The 21,743-nt window shown below is 45.0% G+C and overlaps 2 protein-coding genes across 2 annotated transcripts; both read right to left on the bottom strand.

The window, feature by feature from the left end:
- Nucleotides 1-2,019: 2,019 nt before the first annotated feature.
- Nucleotides 2,020-10,425, bottom strand: LOC124486643 (zinc metalloproteinase-disintegrin-like lachestatin-2). Its single transcript, XM_047048382.1, is given in 20 exon segments — nt 2,020-2,266; nt 2,401-2,497; nt 2,664-2,744; nt 2,901-3,057; nt 3,155-3,260; nt 3,975-3,991; nt 3,993-4,168; nt 4,475-4,564; nt 5,459-5,636; nt 5,827-5,957; nt 6,410-6,488; nt 6,603-6,772; nt 6,949-7,020; nt 7,414-7,476; nt 7,611-7,800; nt 7,884-7,960; nt 8,127-8,205; nt 8,798-8,874; nt 8,987-9,075; nt 10,318-10,425. Coding segments are annotated over 20 exon segments (2,127 nt in total). The 5' UTR covers nt 10,376-10,425; the 3' UTR covers nt 2,020-2,126.
- Nucleotides 10,426-11,974: 1,549 nt separating this feature from the next.
- Nucleotides 11,975-20,806, bottom strand: LOC124486644 (zinc metalloproteinase-disintegrin-like batroxstatin-1). The gene is given in 23 exon segments (XM_047048383.1): nt 11,975-12,207; nt 12,316-12,411; nt 12,531-12,621; nt 12,707-12,812; nt 12,995-13,088; nt 13,255-13,335; nt 13,487-13,643; nt 13,747-13,852; nt 14,587-14,603; nt 14,605-14,780; nt 15,087-15,176; nt 16,071-16,248; nt 16,439-16,569; nt 17,022-17,100; nt 17,215-17,384; nt 17,561-17,632; nt 18,026-18,088; nt 18,223-18,406; nt 18,492-18,568; nt 18,729-18,807; nt 19,015-19,091; nt 19,201-19,289; nt 20,570-20,806. Coding segments are annotated over 23 exon segments (2,304 nt in total). The 5' UTR covers nt 20,628-20,806; the 3' UTR covers nt 11,975-12,174.
- Between the last annotated feature and the right edge of the window lie 937 nt (nt 20,807-21,743).

Genomic DNA, 21,743 nt, shown 5'->3' on the forward strand with positions numbered 1-21,743 from the left:
TTGGTTTTAAATGCGTTTATTGAAACGTTCAGGCGGAAAGACGGGTTAGGGTCAGACCTCCGTCAGTTTCCAAACATATCTCGCAGAATGTACAGAATATTGATCTTTAAAAGTTTCTTCATAGCTGTAAAAAGGATGAGAAATCCTTTCGTCAAGTACAGTACTTGTAAGGCGAGGCCATGAAAATCTTGATCTAAGTAGATGTATCACTTGGAAAAATTAAAATTGAAATGTAAAGTTTGCTTTGTCTTGTCTGCCAGTTTTTATTTTAAGCTCCTCTCAGAGCTGTGCGCCAGCCAACTTTATAGACATGAAAGTGTCAAAGAATAAAACTCCATGTGAACGATGGGCTCATGATAGCCATGATTCAGAGCTTCAGTGGTTTCCTTCTACACAACATGGAGGCTTCAGGAGAAGGTTGGGTTCCTAATATTGTCATCTTCTGTATACCATAAACATTACATGTAGTTATTTAGCAGACGCTCTCATCCAGACGACTTCTAGAAAGTACATGGACATTCCCCCCGAGGCAAGTAGGGTGAAGTGCCTTGCCCAAGGACACAATGTCATTTTTGCATGGCCAGGAATCGAACTGGCAACCTTTTGATTACTGGCCCGATTCCCAAACCGCTCAGCCACCCTAACCCACAAAATGGCTGGGTTTTCTCAATACTGGAGGTGCCAATGACCCCGTTGACAAATTTACGACTTCAAATATCCTCTTAGTCAGATCTGGAATTTTTCTGTTCTGGTGAGTTCACTATGATGTCATGGACATCAGACATTGTGTCACTCAGCCACTGAACATGGAAACAATAAGTCATTTATTTTTTCTTCAAAAGTCTGATTTGTTAGAGCCTCACTCACCACATATGTTACGCAATCTAGCACACTCAGTAAATGGTTGTACATTGATTGATATCATGTGTCAGAGGCATTATCTCAGGTGAAACTCAATTTATACCATGCGGTTATCTATGATGAGGTACAGCCCGATACTTTCTGACAGCTCTTAACAATCAAGAGAGTTTTGTTCAGTCATATCCTTCAGTCTAGCTATATAAACATTGTGCAATATCTCTGTCTGATATCAGTTAAAGCAGCGGTCTTCAACCCTGGTCCTTAGGTCGCGATGTCCTGCATGTTTGAGATTTTTCCCTGCTCCAGCACACCTGATTCAAATGAACGGGTAGTTGTCAAGCCCTGCAAAAGCCTGATGACAACCTATTCATTAGTATCAGGTGTGTTGGAGCAGGGAAACATCTGAAACATGCAGGACAGTGGGCCCTGAGGACCCAGGGTTGAAGACAGCTGAGTTTAAGGACAGCCGCAGCATCACTGGTGAGTTGTTTGAAACACACACACACACACGATGATAGAGTAGCAGTGTGACTATGCTGACCTGGTAATGGACATGATACTGACTGTGTTTGTGTGTGTGTGTGTGTGTGTGTGTGTGTGTGTGTGTGTGTGTGTGTGTGTGTGTGTGTGTGTGTGTGTGTGTGTGTGTGTGTGTGTGTGGGTGTAGGATGGTAGATCAGGAACAGTACTTCTAGTCCTTGGGCTTCAAGCATCATTGTCACAATGATGTAGAGTTTGTAGAGTCATAAGTAACGCAATGCATTGTATTGTTATTCTGTCAGACTTCCTATATTTAGTGGAAATCATGATCCTGGTTTACGTAAGTCATAAAATGACCGAGGTGAAGTTAGTTTCAGACGTGTATGACTGCTAGAACTTAAGGAATCCATCAAAGAAACTAGATACATTTCTAGAATGTTGAAAATTATAAATAAATACATTACAATAAAACATAATCCCATATGCGATTGGGATTCGATCGCATATGGGATTTCCCTATTGCAAATTATGATTTATTCTGACGTATTTATTTATAATTTTCAACATTCTAGAAATTAGTCTAGTTATATGAGATTGGGATGCTCAATTTAGATTAAGGATGTGACCATTTACTAACAACTATACACAGGAGAAAAGTGTTAATTGAAAATGCTTGGTTTATTGAGATGTAACATGCAGTGTTTCATTACCTACAACAAAAAGGTTAGATAGAAAAAACCAAGCCCCGGGCTGTGCCCCAGCCTGGCCACCCTGTTCAAAATGTTCTAGACACGCCCCTGCCGTAGAGCGATCCCTGACCTGGGTAGACCAGGACTCTGTCGTTTCTTCCAAAGGAGGATGGCGCCCACGATCACAAGGGCCAGGACCAGCAGGGAGATGGTCACTGCTATAGCAGTTATGGCCTCTACAAGAACAGGGCAGAGAAGAAGACATGACTGATGATTACACAAAGCATCTATTTGGGGCTGGATGCTGTACAGACTGCTGTTGAGTGTCCAGATCAAGAGCATATGGACTTCTCGTAGGGCCAAGTCATACCACTGGACAGGGTGTTGAAGTTTCCTTCATCCTTCTGGTCACAGTTAGGAGGAACCCAGCCAGGCTCACACTGGCACTCATTCTTGTGGTTACACACCTGGGAGACACACAGTAATGTCACAGAAAGATACTCAGAGGGGCTCAAAGGAACCTTTTTGGGGTGTTACTGCAGTTAGCTAAAGGGAACCGCTATATCAAGTTCCCACGGGCTACACGTGGCAGCTGTCTTGGTGTTTGTGAAGACGGCAGGCTGCTGTACTCACTCCACGGCCTTGGCAGCGTGCTGAACAGTTAGCGTTTCTGTAAGCTGTGTGGAGATCCACACACTCGTTCTGGTTGCACACCTTGACAAAAGAGGACAGACAGAGAGATGGTGTGAAGACACAAGCAAACCATATCAGATTTGCTGCTCAGTTCTCAGTTTTCTTTATTATCTAGACACACATGGCCCAACTTCTCCTTTAAAATCTCATTGGGTAACAATACAGTAGTCAATTTTCCTTTCCATCACCGCACTTGCTCCCTGTATCTACCTGGCCACGGTCGTTGTTATGGTTTCTGTAGAACGTTGCCCAGCAACCAGAGAACTTCACCATGCCGCCGTAGTTAGGGTCATCGTTTCCGTTGGCGCAGAACAGTTTCCCACACATGACGTCTCTACAGGTGAAAAACCAGATTTCATCCGTCAGTCCTGAGTGGATGAGCAGAGAGCTCCAGATGGTGGAGGGGTGGCAGAGGGGTAGCAAAGACTCACTGTCGCTGGCAAGCGATAAACGTGTCAGGGCTGGGTCGTTTACAGAAAGCATGGAACAGACCCTGGATGTTCTGGTCGTAGCAGTACTGGCGAGCCACCTTGGCCACTGAAGAGAAACAGGTGAGATGTCAGGGTAGGACGAGGTGGGTGTTTATCTCATATGGGAATCATGGAAGTCAATTATCTTTTTAACCGCGTATCTTTGGCTATGACTTTTAGGAACATTTCCTGGTCATGTGATCATGATGGCAACACTTCCTCGTAAGGATGATCAGATTTATTGTAATAGTTCAACAACTAAGGGGGAATGGCCCATGAAATGGGTGCACATGTCTGTTCATCACCCAGGTGTGTGCAGTAGAGCAGAGACAACAGGCCCAGTCAGAGTTTAGTTAGAGAAGATGGAGAAATGTCCACCTACGCACGCTGGCCTTGTGGGCTACTAGGAAAAACAGAACAAAAAAAGGAGACCAAACCATATTTCAGGAGGGAGCCTTGGTCAGAGATACTGATGTACTCAGAAAAGGTCAGGAAAGGTCACAGGTTGCAAGATAAGCTTATGAAGAAGGGGGTACAACCCCTGTTATTAGTTCATGATAATAAAATCTGACTTAAACCACTCATTCTTTACAGTTGTGAAAATGTAAACCTTGAGAGTGCAGCTGCCTGCAAGCCTTTGTGTTCAAATACATGAAGTTAAAGTTTATTGGGTAAGTCTTGACTGAAACCCATTCGAACCTGGGGGATGCTTGCTACAGAAACCTGCTTCAGTCCCCCTCCACTAACTAGTCAAGATCAGGAAGAAGCTTCGCTCACTCACATGGTCCGTACATCTTGACACTGGGCCTCCTTCCGTGGACACTGTCCGTCTAAGCAGTAGCCACTGTCTCCCTCACAGGGGACGCCGTTGACGGAGAAGACATCCTCGGGGCAGTCCTGGGACGTCCCGCTGCAGTGCTCCGCCAGGTCACAGTCGTCCTGCTTCCGACGACACACCCTGGATGGGGGGAGGATCTGTGGACAGGTTCACGTACCATCATCAGCTTCTCGGTGGAAAAACACGCATATGCTACATTTTGAATCAAAAACTATCATGCAGGTTTGTTTTGTTTGGGGATAAAAGTACAAAATTACATAAACGTTTTTTGTTTGGAACGAGTCACTTGGCAAGTAGAGTTTTGAGCTTCCCATGTCCACCAGGGGGCAGTGTGATAGCCTCAAGGCCACAGTGCTGAGTGTTCAGACATGGATGAACTGTCCTCCTGATGGTTGGAGAAGAGCAGAGGGCTCAGGCATGGCTGCAATGAACTGGGCTCTCACCTTACAGCTCTCACAGCACTCTCCCGCTGCACACTGGGAGCCCTGGGTGAGGGTACAGGTGGTGGCGTTGCAGCACGGGTTGGTGCACTCCTGGAGGAACGACCAAAACATGCGTTAATCTAGGACAATGATGGGAACTGGTCACTTCTGTGATGGAAAATGCAGTCATGTTAATCAGTGATCTGTGTGCCCTCCTTCTGCCAACCAAACCATCATAACAGGTATTTAAAAGATTAAAGAAGACTTGAAAACTAGAAAATATGTTTTTCCAGAGTGTGTTGTAGCCAGACAAGCAGGAGAAGACTAGTTTATAGAAAACAAAGGAAAATGCCAGTTAACCTCACCAACAGGTTTGGACAGATTCAGTAATCTGACTCTTACTCTAACTGGAATGTGAGGGCCTTCTCTTGAATAACAACAATCACTATAATCAGACATGCCTGCTCACAAAATAGGCATGTCAATAACAAACAAGTATTCTAGAGTCCATCAAAATCATGTTGCTAACTTTATGAATAGGAATGTATTGAGATGAGTGAATGTAACTAATCTTAACACAGTATAGTTCATTACATCCATGACAACTATTTTTATGAATACAAGCTGCCAGTAAGAGAAGCATGAGATTAGATTTGTACTTGTCTTACACATTCTGTTGGATTTAGTTGCCCAGGGCAAAAGAAAGTAGACAAGATGGCACAAGATAAAGCTTTCTTTGGAATCTCAACTATTCAGTTTTACTGACAGACAGCCTAAGAACATGTTTTGTTTTGTTTCTTCATGCACACAGAAGTTAAGAAACTTCCACCTTCCATGTTTCCATTTCTTCATTCGTCATCTGACTTGAACCAAAAATTCTAACATTGCAAATACCCTTCTCCAGAGATTACTCCAGATTTTGCTCTGGGTTGTGAAGATTCAAAACAAAGATTCCTGTGAACAAAGATATCTGTGTAAGACTTGGAAGTGATGTTGTTAGTTTACCTCCAGGGAGCCACAGTCACACTGCTCATCGTTCTCCAGGAAGCCGTTCCCGCACACCGGGGGAGTGACCAGGGCCTCAAACCTGGGCTTGTCCAGCAAGCAGTCGGAGTTCCTAGTATTCAGAAATTTTTCAAAGTGCCCTCTGCTACAGTCGCTGAACGATTGCTGTATGTAAGGGCTGAGAGGAAAGCCTTGCATTACCTTCAAGGTCATGTTCATTGAACACACACACATACACACATGTACATGTGTATATAATGTGTACTTCTGTGTATATTGACACTGTTTTCGACCCCACAACGTCTCTAGAACCACGGTAGCATCTGTTTTACAGTACGCTTCACGGAGAACAGCAACAGCCTGTGTACCTGTGTGCTCCAGACATTACACAGGTTTTTCCAGTGCAGGTACAGCCACGGAGGTCGTGGTTTATCCCCAGGTTGTGGCCCATCTCGTGGGCCAAGATGTTTGCCATTGCAATAGGCTTGCGGCGGTGGTCCTGAAGGGTGGTCAGTACAGTTAACTCCAATTTGTGGTTGAAATTGTCATGGATCTTTCTAAAGCACATTAATCTCAACTCATTGATACTTGAATATTCGTTTTTATTGGTCCCAAGACCATTATGATAAAACCTTTGATGCCATTGAAACTGTTTATTTGAGCTTTTTGTTGACGAGACAGTCACAGATTATATCTGTGTCTGAAAAGAGAACTTCCTAATTTCTCGTGGTTAAATTCTCTGAAGCAACATATTTAGCCATAGTCAAGGTCACATTGCGTCACTTTCACAACTGAACACAGTTTCTAGCTTTTAAGCCACCTGCCAGTCATGAGTCACCACACACAATGACATTGTTTACCAATAGATTACTCAAGCAAGCAGTAATGTCACAACCTAATGTTTTACCTTGAAATCTCAAGCTATGTACTTGTTCTGTAAGTGTACCATACCTTCACCAACCCCGTTGAGTTAGGGGCGCAGACCGTCCCAATGAAGGCCAGGCCAAGTACTCCTTTAAATTCAATACCACTGTACGACAAAGACAACGCAGCATATCCGTCATGCAAAGCGACGATGACAAAAAAAAAGAAGCCTGGCTATTGGTCAGAAACCACGTCAGTCAGAGGTGGGCACGGGTCCTACCTGATGAGATAGGCGTTGTCGTGTTTCTTCCTGGCAACCAGGTCTTCGTTCCTCCACTTGGTGAAGGCGTCCAGGGTGGGGCGCGGGGGAGCGGTGATCAAAATCTGATCCCCGTTAGACCACACCTCCATCCCGGTAAGGGCGACAAAGGTGTTCAGAGGCTTGTACACCTGCAGGAGGAGAGACCTTTGAGACACATTCTATACAACATGGGGGCTAAGGGGGGAGATTGGGTTCACAGTTTTTGCATTGTCATATCTTGTGTACAGCATAAAGTGATCTGTTGTCCTATGTGAGGCTGAGAAATGACTGGGATTTCGTAATGCAGGCAGTGCCAGAGACTTACCGCGTTGACCATATTAACGATTTCATACATCCTCTGCCGTATGTCTGAGAGACTTCTGTTCATGCTTTCGTACTGAAAACGTGGGCACAGTTACATTTAGTCATTTAGCAGACGCTCTTGCACAGAGCGACTTACAGTAAGTACAGGGACATTCCCCCCGAGACAAGTAGGGTGAAGTGCCTTGCCCAAGGACACAGCGTCAATTGGCACACCCGGATATCGATCCGGCAACCTTCTGATTGTTAGCCCGATTCCCTAACCGCTTGACCATCTGACAAGCCATCTGACAGTTGCATGTTCTGGTGAGGTTACTCTGATGTCATTGATATCTGACATCCTGTCTCTCAGCCACTGACCACTGTGTCTATTGTGAGGTCAAGTACACGCCATGTAGTACATTAATACATTTACTGTGACTGAGATCATGTGTCTGAGGCACTTTCTCAGGTGAGACTTCAATCTTACCACACGGTTATCCAACGCGAGGTACAGCTCCACATACTTCTGCTGCTGGAACAGTGACGCTCCCTAACGATCAAAGGAGTTCAGTTCAGTCATGCCTTCTGTCCTTCAGCCTATCACTCAGTCTAACAATGAAAGTCTGTGTGGCATATCTACCTGATATCGGTCAACGTAAACAGGAAGTGTAAAGGCTGACTCACTGTGGCATGGGAGCGGCTTTTGCTGGTCATGGGGACATCATTGCTGTCCCAGGTCGTGTTGGTGACGCCACACATCATCGGCGTGGAGCTCTGGTCCTCGTCCTCGTAGTTGAGCACGGCGTGGTCCCCAGCGTCGTCACCAGACAGGGGCTCTATCAAATACCTCTGGGCCGACGTCTTGAAGTAGCCCCTAAACCAAAATCCCAGGTGACGTCTGTGTGAACTGATTATTTAGTAGGATCGTTTTGGTGCAGAACTATTTCTGAGGCCTACCTGAGTCCATCGCATGTGCTCATGCTGACCAGGGACTCACTATCGTTGACAATCCTGCCATGGTAGTAACAGTTATCCTGAGGAGAAGGAAGACATTGAGTGGACACACAGATGGATTGATGGATGAATGGATGAGTGGATGGATGAGTGGATGAGTGGATGGATGAGTGAGTGAAGGAAGTAGTGGTTGTAGTTTGGACATGATGTGGGAGTCTTAACCCAACATGCTTTGTAGTAACTAACCAGGTCCTTTGGAGTGGATGTAACTTGAGAGCCGTCCTCAAGGTAACGAGTCTCACTGTAGTCACTGGTGAGCAGGTCTCTGAGTGTGTGAGAAGCCAAACATAGGATCATGCAAGCAGACGGCTTCATTGTAAATCCACCCATCTAATTCTCAAGTGTTGCTCCATATTTAGAAGCAACACTTGCAGTTGTCGGTTTGCCAACGCTGGATCTGGTCGCCAATCAGAAACCAGTCTCCATGACGGGCAACAGCGAGTTTCCCGGTCACTTCCTACATCTACCAAGTTGAACAATGGATTTTGGTGTTTCAAAACCCATTGGCACTTCCCTGCTGTATGATTAGTCTGTGTTCGGCTCCTCTCTTTCACCAACTGTCTCTGGAGGAGGGGAACCCTCACTGAATTGCTCCTCCCAAGGTTTCTTCCATTTCTTTTCCTGCTGTGAGTTTTCTTTGTCTTCCTTGAGGGTTTAGGTTGGTTGAGAGGCAGTTCTATGGGCGTATGTGAAGCCTTCTGTGACATGCTTGCGTGTAAACAGGGCTATACAAATATATGTTGATTTGATCTGTCAACAGGTAGAGGAAGTTTAAGCTCTAGTTAAGAGTCGCCACATCAGTTGTTTTTTTACATCGGTTTGGACACATTACAAATTGAATTTAGAAGTTAGTGTACCTATTTTTCTCCAGGTGCATCTCGATATCTTTGCCTCCCACCCGCATGCCATACTTTAACGTTTCTGGCCTTGATGACTGAAAGAGAGAAAACAAGGATGTCTAGTATGCATTTGCAGTGTGAAACTTGACAACAAAAAAATCAAGTGTATTCATGTGTGGGGGGATAACAGGGAAGAGAGCATCTCACCTCTGCGTGTCTCCTATAAAGAGCGTGGAGTTTAATGGGTCGCACCACCTCATAGTCTGTCACCCCGTCAAGATCAGGACCTCGACTCACTAAGGAGAGATGTGGAAAGGAGGGGGGGTTGTAAATAAACTTACAACTGTATGGACACCTTTGTCCTTCCATTCAATTATCCAACATTGAAGATCAAATCTACAAATAAAAGCGTAATGATTAACCTACTCTGATTTTATAAATAATTGGAGTTGAGAACAGGTTGGACCTGTGCAAGATATAAAAATTGACCTTCCTGGTTGGTTTCTGTCCGATGTGGATTCATTGTGACTGAGACCAGAGTGCACCCAACCATACGCTGTAATTACGGAGACTTTTCTTTCACGTGTCTACCAAACCAATCCAGGTGAATCCAGACAGTGTTCTGAACCGTAACCTTTGGCATAACTATGAGAACCTGTTTTTGATGAAAAAGGCTCTACTGACTTTATAACTCCTGGAACAGAAGGCTTTGTGTCACATTTATTTCAGTAGCGCTCAGCGTAGTCTTAGGTTGTACCCTTTACTAGTGTATTGTGTAAAAAATAAAATTCTCAGAATGTCATAAACCTAGGGAAGAATTGGTAAGATCTGTGTTTGTAATCGTTTTCACCCTGCAACCGTTCAGTACATTGTGTCATGTCCTGGGACAGTATCACCAAATACACAGTGTCGTTCTCACCATGATTGTGTTAAGGTGTCCCATCGGTTGTTGTGAAATCAAAACCACATTAAAACCTCCTGCTTCCATCTGTTTCCTCCTCTGCCAGGTACAGAGAGGAATCTGAGAGGAAAATAACTGGTTTGTGGTCCAGAGTCCATTGCCATTTTCAACCGCACAGGTTCGAAGACTCGGACAGTTATGGGTGTGCAGGCATCGTAGAGTTTGTGATAAGTCTGATATGCTCACCACTGCTTCCAATGTGTTGACTTGGTAATGGCAGATATGTTATCAGTATTTGGTGGCAAATATTGTGTCAGTATTTGGTGGCACAGACCAGTCCTTCTCTCCAAGGTCTGTGTTCTTTTATTTTACATATATATTTAAAGCGGTTTGTCTGTTTGGAACTAATGGCTGGCAGTCTTCTGCACACATTTCACATTCACATCATTAAGACCTGACTGAGGGTCCTCTCTTGGAAAAACACCAGGACATACAGCATGTATAAGAATCACATCTCCACATACTCTCTATGAGCAAACCACGCTTCTGTGAAGCACCATGGGAACACGGCTTCACCAGGTTTACTCATTAATAAGGTATGGTTGTTGAGTGTAGGTGGGTGTATCCTGTGTCTTACCTGAGGGACTCAGCGAGGCAGTCAGGGTAAAGATCCACAATAGAACTTCAAGTGTCATTGCCCGAGTGTAGACAGCTTCTAAAACAGATGATCCAGGCTGTGCGATTTATGGGAATACCTGGCTGCATTCCAGTAGTGGTGGGTGAAGCCGCCCCAGGGCCCCGTGTTAATTAGGGTGCCGCCGATCTTGCTGTCACTTGTCAAGAACAGGGGCCCTCATCAAGTGATATAAGAGATTATTAGCTTATTTTTCACCAACCGTCTCTGGAGGAGGGGATCCCTCACTGAATTGCTCTTCCCAAGGTTTCGTCCTTTTTTTCTCCTGTAGTGAGTTTTTCTGTGAGTTTTTCCTTGTCTTCCCTGAGGGTTAAGGTTGGTTGAGGGGCAGTTCTATCTGTGTTTGTGAAGCCCTTTGTGACATGCTTGCGTGTAAAAAGGGCTATACAAATACATTTTGATTTAATTTGATTAGCTGATAGAAGCTTATTACTGCAAATAAACTAATTTTGTAAAAATTCAGCTCTTCTTATCAAACGTAACAGTCGTTTGACTCAAGAAAATTAATTCAGGTTTGTGCACTCAGAGAACCTGCACTTGGAATTCACATCTTAAACAGAACAAATAGCGACGTGGAAGAATCAACAGGGTTTCCATAGTAACAAGGGACTGATTTATTTACATTACATTTACATTTATTCATTTCGCAGACGATATTTCACTTATTAGATAATATCTTAAAAGTTTAAAACAAGATAGATATACATTTTCAAGGTACACAAATTTACAGTAGTATCATTTTTTAAGAAACTTTTTCACACACCCATCTGCTCACATGGAAGTAAAACATAGATATATAATAACATAATATAAAAAGATATGGCAGCACATGTAGTCAGGAGTCAATCTCCTGGTCTCAAAGAGTAACTAAACACCGAAACCTATTGTTTGAGCTAGGTTTAATACTCACGCATGGCATGGTTATATAGAGGAGTGCTATGGCTGACATTGTGGTGTCTAGTTACTCTTTAAAAATAAAGTGCCCTTTAAAAAGTGGGGTTGCCGGAAGGAGACCCAAGTGCCAGGGGCGGATCTAGAGATGTTCATTCGGGGTGGCAATGGGGTGGCAGAAGGAAGTTTCTGGGTGGCCTCCTGGAGGCGAATCAAAACCCAAAGTATGGGGGTACAGTACTCCCTATGGTAAATGATTAGGCTATAACAGTGGTTCCCAAACCTGTCCTCAGGAACCATCTGCCCTGCATGTTTTAGATGTTTCCCTGCTCCAACACACCTGATTCAAATGAATGGGTTGTTATCTAGCTCTGTAGAAGCTTGGTAACGAACATGCATTTATATCAGGTGTGTTGGAGCAGGGAAACATCTAAAACATCCAGGGCAGGGGGTCCCTGAGGACAAGTTTGGGAACCACTGGGCTATAACATTGCAGTTTAAATTAAACAGTAACATTCATATTATTTATTGAAAAGTTCTGTAATGTATAAATAATATTTTTCCATGGGAAGATTGGGGTGGCAGTATTTTTTATTGGGGTGGCTGCTGCCACCCCTTGCCACCCCTTGGATCCGCCACTGCTAAGTGCATGGTTCAACTGTGATCTAATCAAGCTCCTTTATGCCCATCCAGCATCCAGCATCCAGCATCCAGCATTCTGCATCCTGCATCCTGCATTCTGCACATCATTGGCACAAACATCATCCTTTCTATTTCCAGAGAAGGTTGATGATGAAGCTCTTTTGTAAGGATCAACTTGGACACTTTCCTAAGCTTCTTCCTGCAGGTGTTTGACCTGACTGAGCATCTCCGTCCATCTCGTCTGGGTGGTGCTGTGACACTGTCAAGTCACACCCTTTGTGGAGGTGTTGGCCTCAAAGCCTGAGAAAGAAACACAAATATGATTTCAACATCTTCGTCGTTTGGTTGACAGATCGAAGCGTCACATTGAACTGAACGACAGTAGGCTATATACGAGACGTTCTCTACCTGGCGCGCAGCCATGAAGCTTTGAGCAGGCGCTTGAGGTTTCTTCGCCGATGAGGGAGGTGGAGGCGGAGGAGGAGTTCTCGTGGGCCTTGGCGGCTGAAAAGAGATGAAGAAATGCTAACACGTTCTCGCTTTTTTACTGCAACAGCGAATGCTAACGCGCTCGGCAAACGATAATACAAATTGACGGTACAGAGAAACTCATTTGACTGTACCTGGGACTTTGATTTGGGTGTGTTGGGGACGGTTGCTTTGGTGTGGAAGAAACTAGGGTTGTCCACCGCATGTGGTTTTCGCGGATGGACGCTGTTGAAGAAGCAGAGAGTTAGGTCAACGTACAGACATGCACGATGGTTCTGCACATGGATAGTGCCGTGGAACGTTCGCTGACCTGGGTAGACCAGGACTCTGTCGTTTCTTCCAGAAGAGGATGGCGCCCACGATCACAGCAACCAGGACCAGCAGGGAGATGGTCACTGCTATAGCAGTTCTGGCCTCTGCAAGAACAGGGAAAAAGTTGTGTTGAGTGTCAGATCAAAGACATTTCAAATCACATCCTGTCACCACATAATGGTAACTTGCATTTGTTTTTACTCAACCAGACAATGTCTATGTATGTTTTGATAGACCATAATCTATCTTCATGGACATATGGACTTCTCGTAGGGCCAAGTCATACCGTTGGACAGGGTGTTGAAGTCTCCATCCTTCTGGTCACAGTTAGGAGGAACCCAGCCAGGCTCACACTGGCACTGATTCTTGTGGTTACACACCTAGGAGACACACAGTAACGTCACAGAAAGATACTCAGAGGGGCTCAAAGGAACCTTTTTGGGGTGTTACTGCAGTTAGCTAAAGGGAACCGCTAAATCAAGTTCCCACGGGCTACACGTGGCGTCTGTCTTGGTGTTTGTGAAGACGGCAGGCTGCTGTACTCACTGCGTGGCCTTGGCAGCGTGCTGAACAGTTAGTGTTTCTGTACGCTGTGTGGAGATCCACACACTCGTTCTGGTTGCACACCTTGAGAAAAGAGGACAGACAGAGAGATGGTGTGAAGACACAAGCAAACCATATCAGATTTGGTGCTCAGTTTTCTTTATTATCTAGACACACATGGCCCAAATTCACCTTCGAAATATCATTGGATATCAAAGCAGTAAAGTCAATTTACATTTCCATCACCGCACTTGCTCCCAGTATCCACCTGGCCAAGGTCGTTGTTATGGTCACCGTAAAACGTTGCTTGGCAATCAGAGAACTTCACCATGCGGCCGTAGTTAGGGTCATTGTTTCCGTTGGCGCAGAACAGTTTCCCACACATCACGTCCCTAAAGGGGGAAAACCCAGATTTCATCCGTCAGTTAAGTCCTGAGTGGATGAGCAGAGAGCTCCAGATGGTGGAGGGGTGGCAGAGGGGTAGCGGAGACTCACTGTCGCTGGCAGGGGATATACGTGTCTGGGCTGGGTCGTTTACAGAAGGCATAGTACAGACCACGGGTGTTCTGGTCGTAGCAGTACTGGCGAGCCACCTCCGCCGCTGAAGAGAAAGAGGTGAGATGTCAGGGTAGGACGAGGTGGGTGTTTATCTCATATGGGAATCACGGAAGTCATCCATCTCTTTAACCGCGTATCTTTGGCTATGACTTTCAAGTACATTTCCTGGTCATGTGATCATGATGGCAACACTTCCTCGTAAGGATGATCAGATGTTTTCCGGTAATAGTTCAACAACTAAGGGGGAATGGCCCAAAAAATGGGTGCACATGTCTGTTAATCACCCAGGTGTGTGCAGTAGAGCAGAGACAACAGGCCCAGTCAGAGTATAGTTAGAGAAGATGGAGAAATTTCCAGCTACGCACTGACTAACACCTACGCACGCTGGCCTTGTGGGCTACTAGGAAAAACAGAACAAAAAAAGGAGACCAAACCATATTTCAGGAGGGAGCCTTGGTCAGAGATACTGATGTACTCAGAAAAGGTAAGGAAAGGTCACGGGTTGCAAGATAAGCTTATGAAGAAGGGGGTACACCCCCTGTTATTAGTTCATGACAATAAAATCTGACTTAAACCACTCATTCTTTACAGTTGCGAAAATGTAAACCTAGACAGTGCTGTTGCCTGCAAGCCTGTGTGTTCAAATACATGAAGTTAAAGTTTATTGGTAAGTCTTGACTGAAACCCATTCGAAACTGGGGGATGCTTGCTACAGAAACCTGCTTCAGTCCCCCTCCACTAACTAGTCAAGATCAGGAAGAAGCTTCGCTCACTCACATGGTCCGTACATCTTGACACTGGGCCTCCTTCCGTGGACACTGTCCGTCTAAGCAGTAGCCACTGTCTCCCTCACAGGGGACGCCGTTGACGGAGAAGACATCCTCGGGGCAGTCCTGGGACGTCCCGCTGCAGTGCTCCGCCAGGTCACAGTCGTCCTGCTTCCGACGACACACCCTGGATGGGGGGAGGATCTGTGGACAGGTTCACGTACCATCATCAGCTTCTCGGTGGAAAAACACGCATATGCTACATTTTGAATCAAAAACTATCATGCAGGTTTGTTTTGTTTGGGGATAAAAGTACAAAATTACATAAACGTTTTTTGTTTGGAACGAGTCACTTGGCAAGTAGAGTTTTGAGCTTCCCATGTCCACCAGGGGGCAGTGTGATAGCCTCAAGGCCACAGTGCTGAGTGTTCAGACATGGATGAACTGTCCTCCTGATGGTTGGAGAAGAGCAGAGGGCTCAGGCATGGCTGCAATGAACTGGGCTCTCACCTTACAGCTCTCACAGCACTCTCCCGCTGCACACTGGGAGCCCTGGGTGAGGGTACAGGTGGTGGCGTTGCAGCACGGGTTGGTGCACTCCTGGAGGAACGACCAAAACATGCGTTAATCTAGGACAATGATGGGAACTGGTCACTTCTGTGATGGAAAATGCAGTCATGTTAATCAGTGATCTGTGTGCCCTCCTTCTGCCAACCAAACCATCATAACAGGTATTTAAAAGATTAAAGAAGACTTGAAAACTAGAAAATATGTTTTTCCAGAGTGTGTTGTAGCCAGACAAGCAGGAGAAGACTAGTTTATAGAAAACAAAGGAAAATGCCAGTTAACCTCACCAACAGGTTTGGACAGATTCAGTAATCTGACTCTTACTCTAACTGGAATGTGAGGGCCTTCTCTTGAATAACAACAATCACTATAATCAGACATGCCTGCTCACAAAATAGGCATGTCAATAACAAACAAGTATTCTAGAGTCCATCAAAATCATGTTGCTAACTTTATGAATAGGAATGTATTGAGATGAGTGAATGTAACTAATCTTAACACAGTATAGTTCATTACATCCATGACAACTATTTTTATGAATACAAGCTGCCAGTAAGAGAAGCATGAGATTAGATTTGTACTTGTCTTACACATTCTGTTGGATTTAGTTGCCCAGGGCAAAAGAAAGTAGACAAGATGGCACAAGATAAAGCTTTCTTTGGAATCTCAACTATTCAGTTTTACTGACAGACAGCCTAAGAACATGTTTTGTTTTGTTTCTTCATGCACACAGAAGTTAAGAAACTTCCACCTTCCATGTTTCCATTTCTTCATTCGTCATCTGACTTGAACCAAAAATTCTAACATTGCAAATACCCTTCTCCAGAGATTACTCCAGATTTTGCTCTGGGTTGTGAAGATTCAAAACAAAGATTCCTGTGAACAAAGATATCTGTGTAAGACTTGGAAGTGATGTTGTTAGTTTACCTCCAGGGAGCCACAGTCACACTGCTCATCGTTCTCCAGGAAGCCGTTCCCGCACACCGGGGGAGTGACCAGGGCCTCAAACCTGGGCTTGTCCAGCAAGCAGTCGGAGTTCCTAGTATTCAGAAATTTTTCAAAGTGCCCTCTGCTACAGTCGCTGAACGATTGCTGTATGTAAGGGCTGAGAGGAAAGCCTTGCATTACCTTCAAGGTCATGTTCATTGAACACACACACATACACACATGTACATGTGTATATAATGTGTACTTCTGTGTATATTGACACTGTTTTCGACCCCACAACGTCTCTAGAACCACGGTAGCATCTGTTTTACAGTACGCTTCACGGAGAACAGCAACAGCCTGTGTACCTGTGTGCTCCAGACATTACACAGGTTTTTCCAGTGCAGGTACAGCCACGGAGGTCGTGGTTTATCCCCAGGTTGTGGCCCATCTCGTGGGCCAAGATGTTTGCCATTGCAATAGGCTTGCGGCGGTGGTCCTGAAGGGTGGTCAGTACAGTTAACTCCAATTTGTGGTTGAAATTGTCATGGATCTTTCTAAAGCACATTAATCTCAACTCATTGATACTTGAATATTCGTTTTTATTGGTCCCAAGACCATTATGATAAAACCTTTGATGCCATTGAAACTGTTTATTTGAGCTTTTTGTTGACGAGACAGTCACAGATTATATCTGTGTCTGAAAAGAGAACTTCCTAATTTCTCGTGGTTAAATTCTCTGAAGCAACATATTTAGCCATAGTCAAGGTCACATTGCGTCACTTTCACAACTGAACACAGTTTCTAGCTTTTAAGCCACCTGCCAGTCATGAGTCACCACACACAATGACATTGTTTACCAATAGATTACTCAAGCAAGCAGTAATGTCACAACCTAATGTTTTACCTTGAAATCTCAAGCTATGTACTTGTTCTGTAAGTGTACCATACCTTCACCAACCCCGTTGAGTTAGGGGCGCAGACCGTCCCAATGAAGGCCAGGCCAAGTACTCCTTTAAATTCAATACCACTGTACGACAAAGACAACGCAGCATATCCGTCATGCAAAGCGACGATGACAAAAAAAAAGAAGCCTGGCTATTGGTCAGAAACCACGTCAGTCAGAGGTGGGCACGGGTCCTACCTGATGAGATAGGCGTTGTCGTGTTTCTTCCTGGCAACCAGGTCTTCGTTCCTCCACTTGGTGAAGGCGTCCAGGGTGGGGCGCGGGGGAGCGGTGATCAAAATCTGATCCCCGTTAGACCACACCTCCATCCCGGTAAGGGCGACAAAGGTGTTCAGAGGCTTGTACACCTGCAGGAGGAGAGACCTTTGAGACACATTCTATACAACATGGGGGCTAAGGGGGGAGATTGGGTTCACAGTTTTTGCATTGTCATATCTTGTGTACAGCATAAAGTGATCTGTTGTCCTATGTGAGGCTGAGAAATGACTGGGATTTCGTAATGCAGGCAGTGCCAGAGACTTACCGCGTTGACCATATTAACGATTTCATACATCCTCTGCCGTATGTCTGAGAGACTTCTGTTCATGCTTTCGTACTGAAAACGTGGGCACAGTTACATTTAGTCATTTAGCAGACGCTCTTGCACAGAGCGACTTACAGTAAGTACAGGGACATTCCCCCCGAGACAAGTAGGGTGAAGTGCCTTGCCCAAGGACACAGCGTCAATTGGCACACCCGGATATCGATCCGGCAACCTTCTGATTGTTAGCCCGATTCCCTAACCGCTTGACCATCTGACAAGCCATCTGACAGTTGCATGTTCTGGTGAGGTTACTCTGATGTCATTGATATCTGACATCCTGTCTCTCAGCCACTGACCACTGTGTCTATTGTGAGGTCAAGTACACGCCATGTAGTACATTAATACATTTACTGTGACTGAGATCATGTGTCTGAGGCACTTTCTCAGGTGAGACTTCAATCTTACCACACGGTTATCCAACGCGAGGTACAGCTCCACATACTTCTGCTGCTGGAACAGTGACGCTCCCTAACGATCAAAGGAGTTCACTTCAGTCATGCCTTCTGTCCTTCAGCCTATCACTCAGTCTAACAATGATAGCCTGTCTGGCATCTCTACCAGATATCGGTCAACGTAAACAGGAAGTGTGAAGGCTGACTCACTGCGGCGCGGGAGCGGCTTTTGCTGGTGGTAGGGGGATAGTTGCTGTCCCAGCTTGTGTTGGTGACGCCACATGTCATCGGCGTGGAGCTCTGGTCCTCGTAGTTGAGCACGGCGTGGTCCCCGGCGTCGTCACCAGACAGGGGCTCTATCAAATACCTCTGGGCCGACGTCTTGAAGTAGCCCCTAAACCAAAATCCCAGGTGACGTCTTTGTGTGAACTGATTATTTAGTAGGATCGTTTTGGTGCAGAACTATTTCTGAGGCCTACCTGAGTCCATCGCATGTGCTCAAGCTGACCAGGGACTCACTATCGTTGACAATCCTGCCATGGTAGTAACAGTTATCCTGAGGAGAAGGAAGACATTGAGTGGACACACAGATGGATTGATGGATGAATGGATGAGTGCATGGATGAGTGGATGAGTGGATGGATGAGTGAAAGAAAGTGGCTGTAGTTTGGACATGATGTGGGAGTCTTAACCCAACATGCTTTGTAGTAACTAACCAGGTCCTTTGGAGTGGATGTAACTTGAGAGCCGTCCTCAAGGTAGCGAGTCTCACTGTAGTCACTGGTGAGCAGGTCTCTGAGTGTGTGAGAAGCCAAAGATAGGATCATGCAAGCAGATGGCTTCATTGTAAACCCACGCACTCCCACTCTGACACCATTTTTAGAAGTAACATTTGCTGTCGACAGTTAGAGGACGTTTGAGCTCGAGTGAAGTGTCGCCACATCAGTTGTTTTTTTACATCGGTTTGGACACATTACAAATTGAATTTAGAAGTTAGTGTACCTATTTTTCTCCAGGTGCATCTCGATATCTTTGCCTCCCACCCGCATGCCATACTTTAACGTTTCTGGTCTTGATGACTGAAAGAGAGAAAACAAGGATGTCTATGCATTTGCAGTGTGAAACTTGACAACAAAAAAATCAAGTGTATTCATGTGTGGGGGGATAACAGGGAAGAGAGCATCTCACCTCTGCGTGTCTCCTATAAAGAGCGTGGAGTTTAATGGGTCGCACCACCTCATAGTCTGTCACCCCGTCAAGATCAGGACCTCGACTCACTAAGGAGAGACGAGGAGAGGAGGGGGGGGGGGGGGTGTCAATAAACTTACTACTGTATGGACCCTTTGTCCTTTCATTCAATAATCTAACAATGGAGATCAGTTGGAGTTGTGAACAGGTTGGACCTGTGTAAGATGTTATATTGACCTTCCTGGTTGGTTTCTGTCCTGTGTGGATTCAATGTGACTCTGAGACCAGAGTGCACCCAACCATACGCTGTAATTACGGAGACTTTTCTTTCATGTGTCTACCAAACCAATCCAGGTGAATCCAGACAGTGTTTTGAACCGTAACCTTTGGCATAACTATGAGAACCTGTTTTTAATGATAAAGGCTCTACTGACTTTATAACTCCTGGAACTTTGTGTCGCATTTCTTTTTAGTAGAGTTTAACGTAGTCTTAGGTTGTACCCTTTACTAGTGTATTGTGTAAAAAAATAACATTCTGAGAATGTCATAAACCTAGGGAAGAATTGGTAAGATCTGTGTTTGTAATCGTTTTCACCCTGCAACCGTTCAGTACATTGTGTCATGTTCTGGGACAGTATCACCAAATACATAGTGTCGTTCTCACCATGACTGTGTAAAGGTGTCCCATCGGTTGTTGTGAAATCAAAACCACAGTAAAGCCGCCTGACTCAAAGCATGTTGACTTTGTGACAGACATCTGTTTCCTCCTCTGCCAGGTACAGATAGGAATCTGAGAGGAAAATAACTGGTTTGTGGTCCAGAGTCCATTGCCATTTTCAACCGCACAGGTTCGAAGACTCGGACAGTTATGGGTGTGCAGGCATCGTAGAGTTTGTGATAAGTCTGATATGCTCACCACTGCTTCCAATGTGTTGACTTGGTAATGGCAGATATGGTATCAGTATTTGGGGGCAAATATTGTGTCAGTATTTGGTGGCACAGACCAGTCCTTCTCTCCAAGGTCTGTGTTCTTTTATTTTACATATATATTTGAAGCGGTTTGTCTGTTTGGAACTAATGGCTGGCAGTCTTCTGCACACAGTTTACATACTCCAGTTACACCCTTTCTAGCAACACAGCTTACTATCGGCATAGTTTATATTACATTCACATCATTTAGACCTGACTGAGGGTCCTCTCTTAGAAAAACATTCTTGAGGATATACAGCATGTATAAGAAACACATCTCCACGTAGCCTCTGTGAGCGAACCAAGTTTCAGTGAAGCACCATGGGAACACGGCTTCACCAGGTTTACTCATTAATAAGGTATGGTTGTTGAGTGTAGGTGGGTGTATTCTGTGTCTTACCTGAGGGACTCAGCGAGGCAGTCAGGGTAAAGATCCACAATAGAACTTCAAGTGTCATTGTCCGAGTGTAGACAGCTTCTGAAACAGAAGATCCAGGCTGTGCGCTTTATGGGTATGCCTGGCTGCATGCTCATGCATTGCCGGAGATAAGCCACACCTTTGTTAGCCTGCTCGGCCCGTCAGAGCAACTTCTTGAATGACAGTGTCGGTGCTCATGACAGGCATGGACACGCCCTTGGTTTAAGTAAATGATGCTAAAAAACACCAATATCACATGACATCAATGTCAGTAAGTAACATTTGGCATGTTCCTTTTTTTTCTTCGTAGAAAAACTCAACAAAGTGAAGCAGGGGCAGGATATGAACATACTTAAAATGTCAGTCATACACTACCGTCAAGAAGGGTTTGTTCCCCTATGTGGTCAGCCAAGTGTCTGATGAGTTAGCAGCTACATCAGGTTCCTAGGAAAGGTGATCAAACAAATGTATCCTCTGAGAGTTTCACAGAACAAACCACTTCCTTGAAAGACAAAATCCCATCCCTTCACACAAAACGCCACACACCGCTGTGAAAGCAGATCATGGTGCCAGGAAAAAAAAAGGCAACGTCCAAAGTCTATTTCTCTCTCCTTCTCCCACTCCACGCATGCTTGGATCCCCGCCCAAGCCCCGGATACAGTGAGAGAGGACAATACCACCAATGTGTTGTCTCTGTAACACTGACAAGCCCAGGCCGTTTCAGGACACCACTGAGAAATCAAGGCTGTGTCCCCTCTTGACCTTCCTGGACTTGAAACAAAAGCTAAAGTGACCACCCGACCACCCCTTCACTAGTTGTGTGTTTAGTGTGCAGTCAGGTTTAATGAATTTACTGGTTTGGTGGGATTGTTTTGGAGTGACCTGAGAGTCAAGCAGGGGTCATGACCTAACCCAACAATTGCCTTATTCAGAAAGGGTCTCACTTGTCAGCGTCTCTTGAAAAGCTTTTTTATGCAAAAAATACCTTTGAAACAGGGACGAGTTTTCAGTCACCTAGATACTAACAAAGTTCTTATTTGACACGTGGTTTATAAACCCTGGACGACTTTCACGTTACTCTAATGCTGTTGTAGGTTGGCGTTAATTAAGTAATCCATTAATCAAACCAAGAACCATTCATCCAATTATGTAAAAC

Source organism: Hypomesus transpacificus, chromosome 24, assembly GCF_021917145.1.
Source record: "Hypomesus transpacificus isolate Combined female chromosome 24, fHypTra1, whole genome shotgun sequence".
Taxonomy (NCBI): Eukaryota; Metazoa; Chordata; class Actinopteri; order Osmeriformes; family Osmeridae; genus Hypomesus; species Hypomesus transpacificus.